Source organism: Desmodus rotundus, chromosome 2, assembly GCF_022682495.2.
Source record: "Desmodus rotundus isolate HL8 chromosome 2, HLdesRot8A.1, whole genome shotgun sequence".
Lineage (NCBI taxonomy): Eukaryota > Metazoa > Chordata > Mammalia > Chiroptera > Phyllostomidae > Desmodus > Desmodus rotundus.
In genome coordinates, this window is record NC_071388.1 from 204,061,822 (window position 1) to 204,082,260 (window position 20,439).

At 41.0% G+C, this 20,439-nt stretch overlaps 1 protein-coding gene across 7 annotated transcripts in view; it reads left to right on the top strand.

The window, feature by feature from the left end:
• The window catches only part of DIS3L2 (DIS3 like 3'-5' exoribonuclease 2), a 280,596-nt gene that overhangs the window by 11,746 nt on the left and 248,411 nt on the right, over positions 1 to 20,439 (top strand). For 5 of the 7 annotated variants that reach the window (XM_053919206.2, XM_053919207.2, XM_024564295.4 and 2 more), the window contains one exon: positions 19,904 to 20,044. In XM_053919206.2, coding sequence (XP_053775181.1) covers positions 20,002 to 20,044 — 43 coding nt within the window. In that variant the 5' untranslated portion in view covers positions 19,904 to 20,001. Of the gene's footprint in view, positions 1 to 8,687; positions 8,749 to 19,903; positions 20,045 to 20,439 lie in introns of those variants that run through there. The other 2 variants (XM_045198023.3, XM_053919208.2) reach the window with 2 other exon arrangements.

Here is a 20,439-nt window from a genome sequence, read left to right on the forward strand (position 1 = left end):
ACCCTTCTGAGGCCATTCCTTCTTTGTCTTTGCCATTTTACTTTCTTCTCCCTGGCTACTGAACTTTGAGGCTCCTCAAGTCTCCATCCTCGGCTCCTTCTCTTCTTCATTTCATACACTCTCCCTCGGCTGATCTCATCTGTGTTCATGACTTCGGTTACTCTGTGTTCTCCTGGGACTCCCAGATCTGACCTTCTCCCAGATGTTCTCAGAGCTCCAGACTGTATATCCAACTGGCTGTTTGATATCATCTGTTGTTGTCACAAAGTTACCTTGTACTCAGCATGTCCAGTACTGATCTGATGATCTCTCTCCGTCTCCCCCACTCCAACAATCCTGTTCTAGTGAATGTCACAATCATTCGTCCGATGGTATGAGCCAGATATCCTTGATCATCCTTTCCCCTCCTTTAGAGTCCAGCCTGCCACCAAGTGTTGTTGATTTGGGTTCCTAAATATTTCTTGATTAAAATTTCTTGGTTTTAATGTAATCACTTTTTACATGGACTGCTCAAGTACCCTCCTAACTGGAGGCCCCACTCATTCTTTTTCCTAGTTTCCATATGTGAATATGTTTTCTCCCCTGAAGCTAGAGGGGTCTAAGTATAAATCTGAACCTGTCACTCTCCTGATTGAAATGCTTAGTACCTCCCCATTGTTTGTAAGATAAAAAAACCAAAGTTCTTAATCTCCCCTGCAAGTTCCAGCATGGTGTTACCTGTGCTTTCCCTCCAGTCTACTCTCACCCTACTTGCCTCTTTGTCCTCTAAGCTGTTGCTACAGTATATTCCTTTAGTGCGTCATATACACTCCCCATCCACGGTAGAAGTTTCAGTTTGAAATTACACATCAATTTGTATAATTGTTTGACTATACAAATCAAACAGTTGTAAACAGACTGTAAGCTTCATGAGAGGAAGTTTTCTGATTCTCTTTTTCTTTTCTTTTTTCCATTTTATTCCTTTGGGCCAAGCATAGTACCTGGTCCAATGTAGGAGCTCAATATATTTTTGTTTCATGAGTTAACAAGTGAAGTGTTCAGTCAAAATAATAAGACGTGAAAGAATGTGTGAAGTGACATGAAAGTAACAAGTAATGTTAGCAGATGCTGAAGGACCTTTTGAGGCAGTGGCATGAGATTTAAGTAGGGTGATGACAAAAACAGAGCCACACATTAGGAAGGGTAAACTGGCTGTGGGATTAGGGCTTTAACAAAAATTCCAGAAGAAATTAAGAGTTTTCTTCACATATGATTTGCAAATCGGAGAATGTAGGCCTCACTATGAACTGAAGACGTGCCCCGAGGTGAGGTTGGAGAGCAGGGCTTGTGAAGGGTGTGAGTTGCAAGGAGCTGATTCTTAAAGAGAAGGATTCCTAGGTTATAAACTTACATCATTCATTTTCTGATTGGCGGGGCAACTGACCTTTCAGTGGTAAGAAAAATGGGTAACATATGATTAAGCATTTTATCAACTTCCTGGTTTGGTTACAGAACAAAGGCTTTTGGTAGACCAGTTCCAGTATGGGGTGTACTGCTTATCAACCCCTTGGAGGTACAATTCATCAAGCAGCGCAGTGAGGTCATTTACCCTGCAGACAGTTTGGAGCTCAACAGAGCAAAGGGGTGGCCTGTATGTAGCTTGAGAGTTTAAACTACAAAATGTCCAAATGTTGGGCCACAAATTACGATATTAAAGTTCTCATAAGTTCTAATTTCCCCCTTTTCATCAAACTTTACAAAATGTGATGGTGTTAATGAAACCATGTTCCTTTTTTTTTTTTTTTTTTGAGTCCCATTGTCAATTGTCAGAGTGGCATGGGCTCCCTGCTTGGGTCCCTCTTGCCCTGTGGTGGAGAGAAATGAGACCAAAGATCGACAGAAGTTTTAGCCCTGGTGGCTTTAGTAATCCTGGTGGATTACTAAAATGCAGGAAATTAAAAGTGGCAGAAGATAGAAGACTTTAAGCTGAGAGTTGAGACATAGGCATATCTACTTATTCAGGAGTATAAGAGTTAAAGCGGGGGCTGTTGCCTCGAGGCTAGGTGTCAGGCCCTGCCTGGGCTGTGGGGGCTAACTGGCAGCTGTCGTGTCCCATGCGGCAGTGTCCTCCACCCGTGGGGCTGAGTAAGTACACCTGTTGCGTCTCTATGCCTCTTAGGAACAAAAAGAGAGAAGGGAAGATTATAATTGGGACGTCCTAGCTTGGTGCCTGTGTCAGTTGTTCTTTTAGATAGTAACATGTTCTGCCTCGTTCCATTGTAGGGGTCTGGGGAAGAGGCTTTCGAGAGCTCATATGAGGGCTGGGAGAGTGAGGAAAAAGTAAGGAGCCAATTATAGCAGTAGCCTGCAGGTCCCAAGAACGCTTGAAGTTGTCCTTTAGTTTTGGGTTTGGGGAAGCTAATATACCCCACATCTGGGAGGGGTCAAGGTTTAGGCTCTCTGGGGTAAGAAGATGCCCTAACAATGTTACGGAAGGCTGGGAGAATTGAAGCTTCTCTTTAGTGACCTTGTGTCGCTTTAGAGCTAGAATATGTGATAAGTGGAGACTGTTAGGCCTGTTCAGAGGGAGAGCAGAGAGGCAGGTCATTTATGTATTGAAGTAGGCAGATGATACAGTATTTGTGAGATCTGCCTTAAGAATTTGAGAAAAGTAAGTAGGGCTTTCAGTATACCCCTGGGGTAAGACAGTTCAGGTATATGGTTGGTTTTTCCAAGTGAAAACAAATGAATGTTGACTTTCTGAATCACGTGGCATACTGAGGTCTATGGCAGAGAAAAAACAAGTCTCAGGAGGGAAGTAAACAGGAGGGAATGGGGGTCAGGCCTACAGGATGCCAGGGTGTAACTATGTGGTACCTGTGCTCTAACTGTGGCTCGGAGTTCTTGAACAAATTGCCATCCCCCTCAGTGAGACTTCCAGCCGGGGGTAAGGGTATGACAGGGACTGGTACGAGGAACAGTGTGCCCCTGGCTAAAAATTCCTCTATTACAGGCTGTATTCCTGACAGCGCCTTAGGGTTTAAGGGTGCTGTTTAATGTTAGGCTTGGCTTTATTAGAATCTGTTTGAGTGTGGATGGGGGGCGGGTACCAAATATATTTCCTTTATCAGTGGAGAATTGCACCCAGATCTTGGAGGATGGGGTAAGGATTGCTTGATAAAATGAAGGTATAGGTGGGGGTTTGGAAAGGGTTCCTTTCTGATTTTGCTTTATCATTTAGGGGGTTAAATCTGTAATATTATCTTCCTTTTTAGGAAAAAGGAAATATGAGCTTGGTAGATTTCTAGAAAATCTCTTCCTAACACATGAATTGGTTCAGAAGGGACAAGTGAAAAGTGATGCGTACTGGAGAGGGGTCCTGTCTGAAAAGGAACAGATAAAAATGTGGGAGCTCTTAAAGGGTTATTAGTTGTCCCCACCATTTGTACATAATTCTTCTTTTAATCCTCACCCGAGGATATAGTTACTGATTTTAGAGAGAGAGGGAGTGGGGGTGTAGAGAGTGAGAGAGAAAGAAATATTGATCATTTGCCTCCCATGTGGGCTGCAACTGGAGATTGAATCCACACCCTAGCTATGTGCCCTGACCAGGGATCGAACCTGTTGGTATACAGGAACCTGTAGGTGCCTCCCACTGGCAGAGGAAGACAGTTGGAACTCATGGGGCTCTGCAGGCACCTGAATGCGTGAGTTCTTTCCTGTGAAGATAGATCGGGGTAGCTTTAAATCCCATCCTTTGTCACCAGTACTGTTAACAAATATTCCAGAAGAAATTAAAAGAGAGTTTTGTTCGTATAACACTTACAAGTCAGAGAGTGTAGCCTTCAGTATGAACCAAAGACAGGCTCTGAGGTGTGTGTGTGGGGAGGAAACAGGATTTTTAAAATGCATATGTTGCAAGGAGCTGATGATTAAAGAGAAGGGTTGCTAATGAGGACAAAAATGGGAGATGCTGAAATAAAACTGACAAGCGTGACAGAAAGTAACCTCACAGGGAGGTCTGGTTGTAAATTCCTGACTGGGCTGGTCGTGGTGAATAGTCATACCTCAGGCCTATAACTTCCTTAGTAAATTTTGTCTTTGCCTTAAACAAGTGCTGTCCATTGTTTTGGTGCATGTAGGTAACACATCTCTGAAGGGCCTCTTTTTCAGACCCCTAGGACGCATAACCACCCTCAGGAGAGCACACCGTGTTGTTAGCAGCCTCAGGTCCTGGCCGCGCCTTACTTTCCCCATCCTCTGGAACATTTGAGATCTTGCTTCCTGGCAATGTCATCAGTGTGATTCCAACTCTTATAAAAATTACTACACATTTGGAAACTAAGGAAATAAATAAACTTACATCATGCACTTTCTGGGGCAACCGAACTTTCAGTGGTAATGATATTGAACTCAGGTCAGCTGCCTGCCGCTGATGCTGCAGAGGGGGCGGACTCCGGTCCTAAAGACCATCCCAATGCCTCGGGGCGGTGGGGGCGTCATTAGGAGGCAGTGGGAAAGCAGAGCAAAGAAATTGAAGGTGGAGGGTTGAAAGTTCTCTACGTGTAAGTCAGCACGGTCTATTCCGACGATTATCTCAGAACTGCTCATGCAAACGTCTGGTTTTTATGGTCGAAAGTCAGCAAGTATGCTGGAGTCAGCTGCCTTTGAAGTTAGTTCTTGGAACTCATACACAAATATGCTCTTTGTTTACAGGTTACATATTAGTCAACAATTCGTCTTTTACAAAAAATACTTTTAACAGAAACAATATTAAAAGAATGGAGGAGCACCCTGGCTGGTGTGGCTCAGGTGGTTGGGTGTCATCCTGCAAAGCAAAAGGTCGCCAGGTTCAACTCCTGGTCAGGGCACATGGCTGGGTTGCGGTTCGGTCCCCAGGTGGAGTATATGCAAGAGGCAACCAGTTGACATTTCTCTCCCTCTCTCTCCCCTCCCCTTCCCCTCTCTCTAAAAATAAATAAAATCTTAAAAGAATGGAGGAGTGGGTCACAGTAAGAACAAGCGGTCACATATGATTAAGCCTTTATCAGTGTCCTCGTTTCCATTCAGACTCGCAGAACGGCGAGTTTGGACTGAGCAGTTCCAGTACAGAGGGTACAATTTATCTCGCAGCACACGGCCAGCCAGGGGGCTGTTTACCCGGCCGGCAGTTTAGGACCTCAAAAGAGCAAAGGCATTCCTTATACCCGGCTTTAGAGTTTAAACTGCAGAAGGCCCAAATGTTGGGCCACGAGTTAACGATATTAAAATTCTTGTAAGTCCTCAAGTGCTAATATGAAGGAGGATGGACTTGCAGCAGGAGAAGCTATTAGCTATTAGTTTATGGCAGTCAGTATGGACCAGTACTAGTAGAGCCGTGACAGAGAGATTCTCGCGTGTTGCGTGGGGCGCGCGTAGAGTGAAAACGATGGCATGTGATTGACGGTGGCACGAGGGTTGAGGTGACAGAATTTCAGGGCTTCGTTATTTTTCTTAAATTCAGCACTTCATTTTCCCTTGGAAATGGTGGGGTTTTTTTACAAACTTTATTGTGCTGTTATTTAGCAAGCACCTTGCTAGGTTTTGGGATTGCAGAAGTGAAAAAATATTTTATAATCTAGGACTTTTAATTACATTTGCTAGTATAATAGTTTTAAACTTAGAGTAAAACTCTATAAACCTGAATTCCACTAATCATTATAATGCTTTACAAGTGAGAGAAGCTTTTGGGAGCTAGAGTTCAAGTAGATACAGTGTCAGCCTTGTTCTAGTACATGAGATGGCCTTTCCTCCTTCATCAGTAACCCTCGATTGATACCAGCAGTCCCAGAATTAACTCTGAAACTCTTAAATTTAATTCCCTGGAGATTTTCACAAAGATCCTAAAATACTAAGTTGTAGGTAAAAGGCATTAAGCCAATGCCATTAAAATAAAATAATTATATATAAGTCCCTCTTTTCCACTTTACTACTTAAGGATAAAACAGAGAACTCAGATTCTAACTACTCTTTTTAGTCTTCCGAGAAGAGCTCTAGTGTTGAACAGGTTGAGTAAAATTTTCTTAAATTGTTATTCAGCTTTGTCAATGACCGGGTCCTAGAAATAAAAAGTAATTTATCCGTTTTTTTCTTTCTGGATGAAGCTTTTGGTGTCATGTCTAAGAACTCTACCTAAGCCTAGGCAATACAGTTTTTCTCTCATGTTCTCTTCTAAAAGTTTTACAGTTTGGTGTTTGACCTACTATCTATTTGGAGTTAATTTATATATAAGATGTGAAATTTAGGTCAAGGTTTATTTTTTTGTCTTTTGATGTCCAGCTGTTTTGGCACTGTTTGTTGAAAACCTGTTTTTCCTCCCTTGAATTGCCTTTGCACCCCGTCACAAATCAGCTGGTCATATCTGTATGGGTCTCATTCTCTGTGTTGTTCCATTGGCCTGTGGGTCTGCCCTGCTGGAATACCAGGTTGTTTTGATTTATATTGATAAATACCTTAAAATCAGGTAGCATGCTTTCTCCCACTCTATTCTTTTTTTCATTATTTTAGTTATTCTATTTCCTTCGTATTTCCACATAAATTTTAAGATAAGCTTATCTGTATCTATAAGAAATCTGGGGATTCTGTTAATAATTATATTGAATTTAAAGATCAGTTTGGGAAGAACTGATGCTTTTCCTTTGCCATAGTCTGCTAGTATCCATATCTTATCACTTAAAGTGAAATGTAGGAACCTCATCACCATGTAGGCCCCTTTATCCTTGTACTTTATAATTAGTTGTCTTAAATGTCTCCTTTACATACATTGAGAATATCAGACATATAATACTTTTCCTTTTAACCATCTAACATAATTTACATATAAGGTTAATCACCAACATTACTTACTTTTTTTTACTTCTAAAAACCCTGTTTAATTCTTTAAATATTTGTCTTTTAGTAAGCCTCTTTCACTTTTTTCTTTATACGTATTACAGTTTTATTTTTTAAAGATTTTATTTATTTATTTTAGACAGAGGTGAAGGGAGGGAGAAAGAAGGAGAGAAACATCAATGTGTGCTTGCCTCTCACGCACCCCCCACCGGAGACCCGACCTGACCTGCAACCCAGTCATGTGCCCTGGCCAGGAATTGAACAGGCGACCCTTTGATTTGCAGGCTGGTGCTCAATCCACTGAGCCACACCAGCCAGGGCAATACATTAGTTTTAAAATATTTTTTATTTATCATTTTTATTACCTGAAATTGTTTTGTACCACACTTAGCTGTTTTTTCTGAATTTCAGTCATGATGGTTTTCTTCCTCATGTGTTTGTAAGCCTTTATCTGACCTTTGACTGTGGGAATATTCTGAGTTGGATAGTTCTGAGAGGAGTTTTCGATTCGGCCAGCACCTTGGGGTACTACCCACCTAGGATCGCTGAGGGTTAGTTCGTGAGCCTAGGTTAGCACGACTCCACTGCATGAGTGCAAGCCCGGGTTTTGAGTCTCCAGGGCATAGTCTCCTGTGCTCCCAGGTGCCGCCTGAGTCAGAACAGACACATTTCTCAATTGTTTTCTTTACCAGTGGTGCATTTTTTTCTAGCCCACCTTTTCACTGAGTTGGTTGCTCTCTATGGGTCTTGATTTTTTTCCAGAATAATTTCTACTTCTCTACATTTCATATGGTCAGAGCTTTATTTCTTGTCCCCCCTACACTGTTAGACCACAAGCCTCTTGGCACTGACACCAAGATGTCAGAGTCCCTGTAGCTTCAGCTTCTACATATTCTGGTTTTAGCACTTGCTTGATTTGGGGGATTTTCTTTTCTCTTTTGAGAGCTCCACTGTGCTATCAAGAAGTTGGTAATAGTTTGTTCAGCGGTTGCAATTTGGTATCAGAAAGATTTTCAGAATATTGACTCCACTAAATCATCAGAAATACAATTTTCTGACACACCATTCTATAGATCACAGATTGTTGGGTTAGGGACCTGCTCCTTCAGAACTGGCCACCTAGGTCCAAAGTTGCTTGTCGTCTCTCAGGAGGGGCTGTGGATGTGACATTTGTCCTTGAAAGGAAGTATGGTCATCTTTTACTCTGTTGTCACATCTGCCCAGCAAGTAGAGAGGCTCAGGAAGAGGGGAAATGTTCAGCTGTGTCAAGGACTACAGCAAGGTCAAGTGAGTCCAAGACTGAAAATCGGCAGTGGGGTTTCTCAACCCGAAGATCTTGCCAAAGACGTCTCTGTGGAGTGAAGGGAGAAGAAGCCTGTGGGGTTTTTGATCTCTGGGAAGGTGGTTCTTAGTCCAGGCAATTCCCTCCTCAGAAAGTATGACTTGTTTATTTGTAGGTGGCTGTTCATTTTATATTCTCTCATTTTACCGTATTTTTCGGACTGTGAGATGCACGGGACCATAAGATGTACCTAGGTTTTAGAGGAGGAAAAATAGGAAAAAAAAATCCCGCTCCATCACTGCGTGCCCTACCCCCGCCCCCCCCCCCCCCCATGAGCCAGGTAAGCTACATTTGGACTATAAAACGCACCCCCATTTTCCTCTCAAATTTGGGGGGGTGCGTCTTATAGTCTGAAAAATACAGTAATTCTCTCTGGGTTCCGGCCCTGCCTTTGGTAGATTAGCTCTGTCTGTCACAGAAACTGGACTCAGTCCTAGAGTCCACAGCCTATCCAGTGTGCTCCTACGCTTAAAGCTTTCATTTTATCTCCTCACAGGAGGTAATCGGAAGACTGATGTGGTAAGAGCTGAGCTGGGGAAGAACGTAAGAGAAAGAAGGTATGAGGAATACCTTCCGGTTTTAACATGAAGTTTCTGTTCTGAGGAGTTTCTAAAAATTATTATGAAAAGTTTCAAATACACAAAAACTAGAGAGAGTAGCTCGCCAGCCCCCATTGACCTATTTCCCAAATTCAAGAATTTTTGCACATTTGCCTCATTCAACCCATTTTTAATTGTCTTTCCTTTGCTGAAACATTTTAAAGAAACCACTGATGTCATTTATTGTACTTCCACGTACTTTACACGCTATGCAATATGAAAATTGTTATCCACAGTCACAATGCCGTTACCTTACCTGATCCAAAATTGACGGTTCTTTTGTATCACCTACAATACTGAGAGTATTACTGAGGCCTTTTTTTAAAAAAAACCTGCTTTGAACACCCTGAGGTCGTTTCCCCTGTGTTGTTTTTTTTGTGCTTGTCAAGCCCTCTGCCAAGAAGGCTCTACCCCGAGACCTTCACACGGGAGACTTCTCGTTATCTGGACCTTGGCCACAGTACTTTTTCTCAGTAGAGGCTTTTCCTGATGACCAAAGCTAAAGTAGTGTCCTCTTTCCCCATTCCTTTTGTCATTATCTCATCAGTCTGGGTCACTGCTGTGCCTGGTTACTGGGTTCCCCACCCCCCAGACTGTAGTACCACCAGAGCCGAGAGCCGGGACTTAGCAGGTCCTGTTGAGCTCATTGGTCTTTGCTCAGGGCCCGAAGCGGTCCTAGCACAGAGCGGTGAAGCACGTGTTTAGAAACAAGTCAGCTGTTAGATTAATAAGAAAAGATTCCAACATTTTCTTAATATTTTATAACATTATCTCTTCCTACAACTGACTCCCATTCCAGAACTTTTCTTTTCTCAAGAGCTTTAACTAACAGCTGTGTTTGCAAAAAGTGCTGGATTGTTGTCCCTTTCAGGACATTTAATCTTTTAAATCCTCAAAATGTTTTGTAAAATGTGAGTAAAGTCACTTCTGACCTGTTGAGAGGCAGTATTTTTACTGACATAACTCTCATTTGAGATCACTTTATTTGAGCTTGCAGCTAATAAATCTGTTTTGGCCCATATGAAACAGGATGAAATGGTTTTGTAGCCCACATGTCCTTTAACTGGTTATTCGAACTTCATTTTTTTAGTACATCGTTTGTATTCCCTTTTATGGGGTTGTTTTTAGTTGTTAAATTGTCAGTTGTTGGGAATGTTCTTTCGCATGAGAAAAGTAACTCAATAAACAGATACAATTTCATGATTAAAGACTTGGATTCTTTTTGGAAACATAATTTCACACCTACGGAAATGGTCGAAATCAGGAAATTAAAATTGATGGAATGCCATTGATGTAATCTATAGATACTATTCAAATGTTCTCAGTTTCTCAGTCATGTTCTTTATGTGAAAAGAAGATCCCGGACCACAAGTAGCATAGAGTTGTCATGTGTCATCAGTTGCCTTTAATCTGGAACAGTTTTAGTTTTTATGAATTTAACATTTTTAAAGATTATAGACCAATTATTTTGTAGCAGGTTTAATTCGTGTTTCATAAGTGACCCCCAGGAGGCATATGCTGTTGACTCATTTCGTTACAGGTGTCTACTTTGACCGCTTGGTTTGGTGGTCTGCCAGATAGCTCTGCTGTCAAGGATGCGCTTTCTCTTTGTATTTAATAAGTATCTTTGAGGCTATTTTGAGACAAATGTTCTGTTACTCCTCAAAACTTTTACCCACTAGTTTTAAGAATCCAGCGATGAATCTGAATTATTATGATGCTTGTCAATGGTAATTTTCTGATTCCATCATTCTTCTACATTTATTAGTTGGGATTCTGAAGAAAGAAAGAGCTCCCCTCTTCCATTTCTTCCATTTATCTATCTGTCTATCTGTCTGTCTGTCTATCTATCTCAGTATGAACTCGTGTTTTGTTATTTGATGGGTAACATATAAGCTGTCATCATTTAAAAAATTCAATCCTCAAATTGTCATATATTTGGCCAGTAGTAACCTTTTCAACTGGGTCCTGTGAACTTTTGACATGTCCCCATTCTTTTTTGAGTGTTTTGTTTTGGGAACAAGAAGATATTCTAGGCACGGGGCTTGGCAAACTTTTTCTGTAAATGGCCAGATAGTAAATATTTTTGGCTTTGTGAGCCATACAGTCTCTGTTGCAACTACTTACTCCACCCTTGCAACAGGAATGCAGCCATAGATAATTTGTAAATGAATGAACATGGCTGTTTTCCAATAAAACTTTATTTGTAAAGAAAGGTTGCTATCTGGATTTGGCCTGTGGGCTGTAGTTTGCCAACCCCCTTCTAGACTCATGTTGTACTTTTGTTAAGCCATTCTCAGAACTGACCATTTTTTCTGAGGAGCCCTGAATCTCTTTTGCAGTGAAGGGTGTTTAGAAACCGAGATCTGGGTCCTGGATGTGTTCATTGCTGCTGGGATACTGTCATTTATAGGCCCTCGTAGCACACAGAGCTAGATAACATAAGAGTAGATACATATACTTGCATACATTTGTGTGTTTATGTGCATGTGTATAGGCATATCTATGTTTCTATATCTGTCTGTCTCCATAGATTATAAACCATTGAGTGGTAGTGGTTTCTCTACTTCCATTTCCATGCCACAGATTTTATTCTAGTCTCTCCATTTTCTATATTTGTAATTTCTTTCTCATATTGACAAATCTGACTGCTATTATCCACAGTACATTTACTTATTTGTTGAATCCTAGAATATACAGAAAATAGTTTTAGAATTGCTAATGCATACCTCTGTGAAAAACTAATCTATTAATTTGAATTTAATTTTTATTTACACGTCTTTTTTTTGTCTTTAACCTTAGGGTTTAAATACTGTGTTCAAAAATTATTTGGGTTAGTTCTCTCCCATCCCTTTCGTTTATTGTTTTTTGTTTTAAATATAGTTAGGATCATTCATTTTTATTTGTATTGTATTTTAGGATGTTTCCTCCATTTTTATTTTATTTTATGTTAACTTTTTTGAGTATGTGAGACATGAATGTCATTTCAAAAGTCAGAACATGCCAGTTCTGACTGTGAAGTTGCTCCATATCCATTTGTTTTACCCAGTCTTCCCTGCTGCCTTTCATCCTGTTTCACCTTAACCTGTGCAGGTTGCCATTCTCACTAGCTCTGACTTTCTGTTCTGTGTGTCTTTTTTGCACAAATGTAAGTGCGTGCAATTCTTGTTTTCTCTTTCATGAAAGGAAGCACACTATAAATAATCTATCCTGTAATTAATTCACAAGCCTTGCTGTACCATTCTTATTTGGGATTGGGGTCCTGAAGGGCTGTCGTTGACAGGTAAGAGTGAACTGGATATGGCCAGGCCCTCAGAGGAACCTTGGCTCCACTTCGAATACATTTAAACTCTAAAAGAGGTTGAGGTTAATTTGTTGTGTTTGTCTCAGGTGCTTGGCAAAAGGCAAATGTAAATCCTGTTTGGAAGACGATAACATTATCCTAGGCCTCAAATTATTTCTACAAACATTTTACACTATAGTGTACATCCTATAATTCAGCAAATCAGGCATGACATGAACAAAATCAAATAGAAGCAATAGAATATAGTATTAGATCCACAGGGACCTCTGATATTGTAGCTTTTAAGAGTCAACTTTTAATATAGCTATGCTTACCTTGTTCAAAGAGACAAAAGAGAAGATTCACTATTTTCAGGGGCGAACTGGAAACTTTCCAGAAAACAAAATGGAAAATCTAGACTTAGAACCATAATAACTGAAACTAAAACATTATTGGATGAGTCCAACAGAAGATTATGTAGAGCTGAAGAGAGAATTAGCGAAGTGGAAAAATAACTGAAGAGATCGAGGGAGACACAGAGACACTGAAAAGATCAAAAGTGTGTAATTGGAGTCCCAGACAAAGGGTTGAGAGAGAGTGGGGCAGAAGTGATATTGGAAGAGATTGGCCGATACTTTTCATAACTGGTGAACATTATCAAGGAATAGATTCAAGAAACCTTACTAACACCAAGCTGGGTAAGAAGAAATCCCTACCTGGGGTTATTTTAGTAAACCTGTAGAAAACCAAAGACAAGGAGAAAAATTTCAAAAGCTGCCAGAAGTGGGGGGGAGAGAATAGCATACTTTCAGAGAATCAGCTATTAGACCAAAAATCAAATAGACAGACTTCTCAACAGAAACAGTGGAAGCTCCAAGAAAATGGAATGCTATCTTCAAATTACTGAGAGAAAATAAGAAACACCTAGAATTCTGAGCCCTGTGAAAATGTCCTACAAGATAAAGATGAAATACAAATATTTCAGCCTGGACAGTTATAGTAGCCACTCTTTAAAATGCTCAAAAGACACATAATGGCATGTTGCTACCATGTTGGACAACAGAGATATTGAAAATTTCCATAATTTCAGACAGGACAGCACTGTTAACAGGTATTAAGAAAATCACAAGGATGTTTTTAACAACATCCTGCACCAACCCCCCTCACCCCGTGGAAACTTTAGATGACATTCACAAATTCCTAGAAAAATGCAAACAAACAAAACTGACCCAGGAAGAAATTTTAAACTATGTTTAAAACTTTTTTTTCTTGTGCTGTCTTTACCTTTGTTATCAGGGGGGAGACTGTCCTCATAGAATGAATAGGGGAATATTTCCTCTGTTTTCTGGAAGAGTTTGTAAAGGGTTAGTATTATTATTAATTCTTTAATACTTGATAGAATTCACCAGGGAAGGTACCTGGGCTTTTCTTTATTGGAAAATTTTAAATGACTAATTTCATTTCTTATTACATATCTATTTAAATTTTCTATTCTTCTTAAGTCAGCTTCAGTAATTTATGTCTTTCTAAAAATTTGTCCATTTCATCTAAGTTGTCTAGGGGGATAAAGTTGTTCATTGTTTTATTCCCTTATAATCCTCTTCATTTCTGTAAATTGGTATAGTTGTCCCTTCTTTCATTCCTGTTCTGTGCTCACCCTGCAGAGGTGGAATGCACCGCTTCCCAGTCAGTAGGATGTTTGTGCGCATTGCACTCCCTGCACCAAGAGAATTTGACAGAAGATTTATTACTCATCCAAGAGCCTCTGGGAGCGAGTAGGGTGGGTACAAGCTGGTCTGCCCTGGTTTGAGCCAGGCAGAAGGAGTGGGTCAGGCCTTTATAATGGCTAGGGGACTGGAGTGAAATTTTCATGTGCATGCTGAGGATTTGCAAAATTTGAATTTCCCTCTAGGTCCCAAAATAGGGGCACAGTGGGCCTAGCTGGGTCAAAGCGGAAGGGGGAAGTGAGGCTTAAAATATCTGAAATTGGGGCCAGACTCTTTATTACAAGTCCTGAATTTGGATTAAAAAAAATTCTTTATTTTTATCTTTTTTCTTAATTGATCTTTTTTTTTTTTCCCAGGTTTACTGATTCTTTCTCCTGACAGGTCAACTCTGCTGCTGAACCCTCTAGTGAATTTTTCATTGTTATTCTACCTTTCAACTTGAGTTTCTACTTGTTTTTTTTATAATTTCTATCTTATCTATTTGATGAGTCATCGTTGTCATACTTTACTTTAAAGATGGCTTCTTTTAGGTCTTGGACCATATTTATAATAGCTGCTTTGAAGTCTTTGTTGTATAACTCCAAAATCTAGGCTCCACTAGAGACAATTTTGTTGAAACTGCCCACCTCAAAATTTAAAAATGTATGAGTCAGACTTTAAACATTTTGCATATATTATAATTTTTTTGAAACCTGAACAAGTTTGGTAATATATTCTGCATTCTGATTCATTTTTCTCCAGAGTTAGAGGTGGTTGCTCTTTTCGTTTGTTCAGTGGCTTGCCTGGAACTAATTTTATGGAGTCTATTTTTTTCCTGCAGGGTGTGCTGCTGATGTCTTTGCTCAGTTCTTCTGTTCTTGTTTTTATTTCATTCATTCATTTATTTGTTCTCACCTGAGGATATTTTTTTAACATTGATTTTAGAGAGGAAGGGAGAGAGAAACATCTATGTGAGAGAGAAACATCAATCATGGATGATGCTCCAACCAACTGAGCCACCGGGCCAGGGCTCTTGTTTTTATTTTAAGCCTGACTTTCTAGTAGTTGCCCTTGGATCATTATATCCTGGTAATCAGCCTGTGATTGATCAGGGGTTGTGTTCAAACTTCTTGAAACAGTAGGGCCTCTACCCTCTGTCAGTAGTTCTTGTGAGACTCAGGGAGTGTGTTCCAGGTTCAGGGGGTTTACGGGTCTGCCTTGGCTTCCTGCATTTGCAAGGCTCACACTCATTCAGGGATGAGTAGCTCCCTAGGGCCCTCTCATTTCCCTCCTGCATGTTTACAGTCTTGTGCAGGCACACAGCGGGAAAAAGTAGGCTCTCATCAAGGCCCGTGGGCTTGTGTCATTCCCTGATTCTCCGTGTTAAATTCCTGGTAGGTCTGCTTGCCCTAACTAGCGTGGCAAATTCAGGCTAGCTGTGATACTGGCCTTCCCTGATTTTTTTTTGCTGTTTGAATCACTATTGTTTTTGAAAATGCCCCTGGGTGTAGAATTATTATCCTTCTGGTCCAGGTGAATTTAACTCCCTCTGGCAGTGGAGCTGCCAGTCTTCACAGTTTGCCCTGTCCTGTTAGGGCTTTCACGCCACGGAATCGGGAATGGATGTGGGTCGGTGGGAGCCCCAGCCTAAACCACCGCATGTATCCACTACACTTCCTGAGGTCCAGCAGATTTTCTTGAATAAACACTTCTCAGTTTGTTGGATGTCTTTGGAAAATATCCAGATCCTTAAACGGTTGGCTTTGATAATTTTGTCCACTTTTGTTGTTGGGGATAATACTTGTCACATTCCTCATTCAGCCATCTGGGCATCTCCCTTGCCTTTTCTCCCTCTGTCTGTCTCTTTGTCTCAGTTTTAAACATTTAAATTTTATTCACACTGATTTTTATTTCAGAATGTTATGAAGTGGGGATCTATTGGCTCTTTTAAAAAATGGTATTAAATAAGTAATGTCTTAACATTACTTGTTGACTGTAACATGTATTTCCCATTGATTCATAATGTAAATTGTTTAGTTCCTTAATTTCAGTGAGATTAATTTTAATTTCATCCTTAAAAAAAAATCTATCAACTGTGTCTTTTTCCACTTGTTTTTACCATTTCTTGCTTTCCATGGGCCCCTTCTTAGCTTCTGGGTAGGCTCAGCCTTTTCACTCTTTAAACTTTTCTTTTGAATTTATCTCCTTGAGTTTCCTTCACCACCCAGGTTCATAAATTTCATCTGCTCTTGCTACTCATGAGGGCCAAGACTAGGACAAGGCAGGAGAGATTCCTACGGCACAGACATGTCATGAGGCGCTTGCCCTCGGAGTCCCGCCGAGTGTGGGGTTGGCGCTCTTTGACTCTGTTTTATGCAATTTGTGTCCTAGGTGCCTTGCTTGCCTCACCCTAGTCCTGGCCCTGAGACTCACATTTCTCATTAGTTATATTTGCTGTAACTTGGTGGTTTTTGTCCCAAATTGGCTTCATTTATTTAAATTTTGTGTTCACCTGTTCTGCATTGTGCAGGTTTGGGGAATATAAAGGGTCTCAAGACACCACTTCTCCCCCCCGCCCAATTTTATTGTTGTTCAAGTACAGTTCTCTGCCTTTCCCCTCACCCAAGCCTAACCCCCAGCCCTCCCCACCTCCCTCCCGTTTCCACCCCTCCTCCAAGACACCACTTCTTTCACCCAGATGTATTCTTCAGATTTACTCTTTCAAGTCAGTGCTTCCCCTTTCCTCTGCATTCTGTTAGTATTACTGCCTGTCCGTCCTGACCCAGCGCAACTCTTCAGAATGAAAATGTACAGCTATTTCCATGGTAAAACCCCCTCCGTGGTAGCCAGTGGGCAGTTGGGCAGCGTCCCAGTGGCCCCTATTCTGGAAGCTGGTGAGGATTAGAAATTGCCTTGTGCTTTCAGTGTGTCAGGTAGGAGTGCCAGGGTTTCTCCAGGGTTGAGGGGCATTCACAGCTATGTCACTAAGAGGGGAAGGTTGCTTATTTGCTCATCTGCTTAGCGTCGTGTATATTTTGGATCTTTCCAGCTTCTCCCAGTACTTTGGTACCCAAAGGCAGGCTTTGACTCTCTGACCAGCTGTCTGGCTTATCCATGCCAACTTTGTTTCCTGGGTCTTATGTTTTTCTTTTCCCATTGTTTGCTAACTGTTTTTTACTGTGGTTTCCCGGAATTACCCTGCTTTGCTTGGTGTTCTCACTGCTTGTGTATGAAAACAAACTCATTATTTAAGGAGTGATAATTGAGTACCTATTATCTCCTAGGTACTGTGGGAGCCGGTGGGGTTATAACGATGAACGCAACCTAACATTCCTTGTCTTTTTGAGCTAGACAAACAAGTTAACTTAAGTCACACCACCTGGGATATTTGCTGTGGAGGAAAGTCGCAGATACCGCCGACCTAGGGACAGTTATGGCAGTAAGCCCCTTAGTGTTGAACTCTTGCCTAACCTCAGGACTTGATAGGAAGTACTTCGTTTCAGTTCTGGCTCGTTTTGTATTCTTTTTCCTGCCTGCAGCTTGCCCCCAAACCTTTGCCCTACTGGAGGCTGACATTATTTGTATTCTTATGTAGTAGTGGGCGCAAACCCAGATCGTGAATCTGTCTTTGGAATTTATTTTCTTCCCTTAAAAAAAATCTGGCTTTGTTGGTTATTTCCCTATATCTTTATTAGCTTCTTTGTTATATTTTCTACTTCTTCCTCTTTGAATTTCCTAAAAGTTGCCCTAACCCAGATTTTATCCTAGGCCTTCTTCTGTATTAGTTTGTTCTTTCTTGACAATCTCATCCATTCTAGAAAACGGGGGTACCATTTTTATGTAAATGGCTGGCTCATTTATCTCTCTAAGCTGTGCCTTAGTTTCCAATTAGTTGGTGTTAGGTATAGGTGGAGATATGTGTTTCCATGCATAGAGGTATATATAAAGGTATGTATTTTCACATGGAGGTATATAGTACCCCAAGTAGAATTCATCATTTTCACTAGCTTAGTGGTGCTATCATTCCCCAGTCTTGTTGTTTGAAATCTCACACACTTGCCTCTTCCTTGCTCCTCTCCAGATCTGCCTGGTTGCCAAATGGTGCCCCTCTGCCCTGTGTAATACCATATGAAGGGTCTCTTCGTTTCTGTCTCTGCCTGTACCACTCTAGTTCAGGCCTGCCTTTCCCCCAGTCTGTTCTAGTTCTTTCCTAAGGTGCAGCTGCTGCTAGTTTTTCTCAAGTGCAGAAGACTCTGAATCCTAAACAAGTTAATTTTTCTTGAAACACGACTCTGATCTGTTCTTCTCTTCTGCTCACTCAGGCTTCAGAAATTCCCCTCTGTCTTTGAAAAACTGGGCTTGTTCTTCAGACCTTCCATATTGTTTCACTTTTCTGGCCACTGCTTCCCTTCCTATAGGCTGGACTCCATCCAAATGGAATGAATGTTGCAAGAACTTGCCTGTGCTGTGCGTCTTTTTTTGCTTCCTTTTGCCAGCAGTATGCTTTTTTCACATTCTCAGTTCTTCCTTAAAATTTTTTTCTGAAGCTTTCTTGGATTTCCTGAACTGGAGATACCCTTTCTCTTCCATCATATGTACATTTACCCGTACTTAAAAAAAAAAAAGTGTTCTCATTTCCCAACTTGTATCAATTGTTAGTTCAATACGATTTTTATAAATTAACTCTTGTATCCCTCATTGTGCCTGGTACAGTACCTGGCAGAAGTATTTGTTGAATGCGTGAGTGCATTTCTGATTTAGACCATCAGACAGTATGGACTCTGGTGTGTGCCTTTCCCACTGCCTTGTTGTTTACCCCATGGCCCAGTACGACGCAAGGATGTCTAAAACGTGAGATGCCTGAGTGTTTAGTCAGGGGCACTGCCCACTTTTCCCTTAGATTGTCAAATAAAAAAATGACGGCAGCCAACACAGCAGTAGCTGTCTGGCATGAAAGAATCAAAATTATATCTACTTTTTTGTCAGATCGACAAAAGGTATATTTTTTGGTGTGCCGCAGGATTTTATAGTTTATGTGTGCTGTGAGATGAGATAGAAAATCACTGATCTAAGACCATCTGACCTCTTCCTTCTTTCTTGCACTTTTTGACTTTCTGAATCTCTTCATGTATCACTAAATGACCTATTACCTTTTGTCTCTGTTGTTTCTCGTCTCTTGGGTTATATTAATTTCATTTTAAAGAAAAATTACATCATTTTGGTAAAGGATGTTTATGGGAAATTTAGAGGAAATGGAAGCTAGTGTTCAGAATGACATCTTGATCCATTTTATGGGAAATCATAAAGGCTGCTTACCAGGGTTTTGGAAATTTGCAAGTATAGGCTTAAATCCTGGGCTGGTGGCCAACACCGAGGAGAAAGTAGAAGCTGTGATGACATGTTCAGTATCCAGGTGGAAGGTCAGGGGGCCAGCTGCAGGGCCCCGTATTCCAGTCTGCTGATCCTGGCAGCTGCTTTGTATTCCTTAGAAGCAGCTGCCTGAGCTTCTGGTCAGATGACTGGTTTGAAGTTATGGCAGGTAAGAGTAGGGAAATAGACGCTTAACTACCATATTTCTGTTTTTTGAAAGTTAGCGAACCATCCTGGGTTCCCTGAATGGTTTTGGACTGTGGTTGTGGCGGTGAATTAGGTTTTGTTGATGAATCTAAGGAATCGATTACTTGGTTGTATAGAGGAATGTCATTTTGTTCAAGATTAAGCTTAGGCAGTGCCATGTATCTCGAGTCGTAGTTTAGTACCTATTTCATTATAGTGTTTAGATTCTAGGTCTCTATACCATTTTTCAAAACCATATTCCCTCCTGCTCTTGCACATTTCACAAGCTGAATAGAATGGCAGAACTCCCTAATTTCCACCTCATTGCCCATTTGTGGAAGTTTTTAGTTGAATTAGCCCAGACAAGCTAGTGATACCTGTGAAGGTGAAGGCCTTGGAAAGAAACTCAGGACAGATGGCGTGTTTGACTGACTCCCCAGGAGACAGTGACACCAGGAGCCAAGGAGGGCACCACATTGCCTTTGCCATCCAAGTACCAAATGTCCAAGAGCGCCGAGGAGGCTACAGGTTAACTGCTCTTCAGTCACCCACTTCTCTTTGGTTTCAGCTTGTGGCACCCAAGCTGCTCAAGGCTGGAAGGACTCTGAGCCTGGGCAGTGGAGGTCCCCCTGCATCTGGAGAGAAGAGGCAACCTTGGATCCAGCAATGAGCCATCCTGACTGCAGACTGAACCTGGGGACCCTCAGAGGTGGTAAAAGGAATAGGGAGTCTACGTTAGCAGCTAGAGACCTGGCATGCAGCTGGAATGGAGATGCGGGCGGGTATTAGGACTGAGGGGGACTGTAATTCTTTTAGTGACTTGTTAAGTATTCTCCTGTGTCGTTTATTCTAGAATTAAGTGTTGTTTCTGTTGTCTTTAATTTGTTGTTACATTGAGCACAGCTATTTAATTTCCTCTTGAAAAATGGCAATCTTTTAGTAATTCCTGTTTTTAAAAAGTTTGTGTTTATAAGCAGGAAAGCATACTGAAGCCATTATTCAGATTATGTTCCATGAATATTGTGGTGCTGATTTAAAACTTGTCTCTGTATACGTTTTATTCATGTTTTCTCACTTATTCTTTCCTTTTTGTGGCTATTTGAA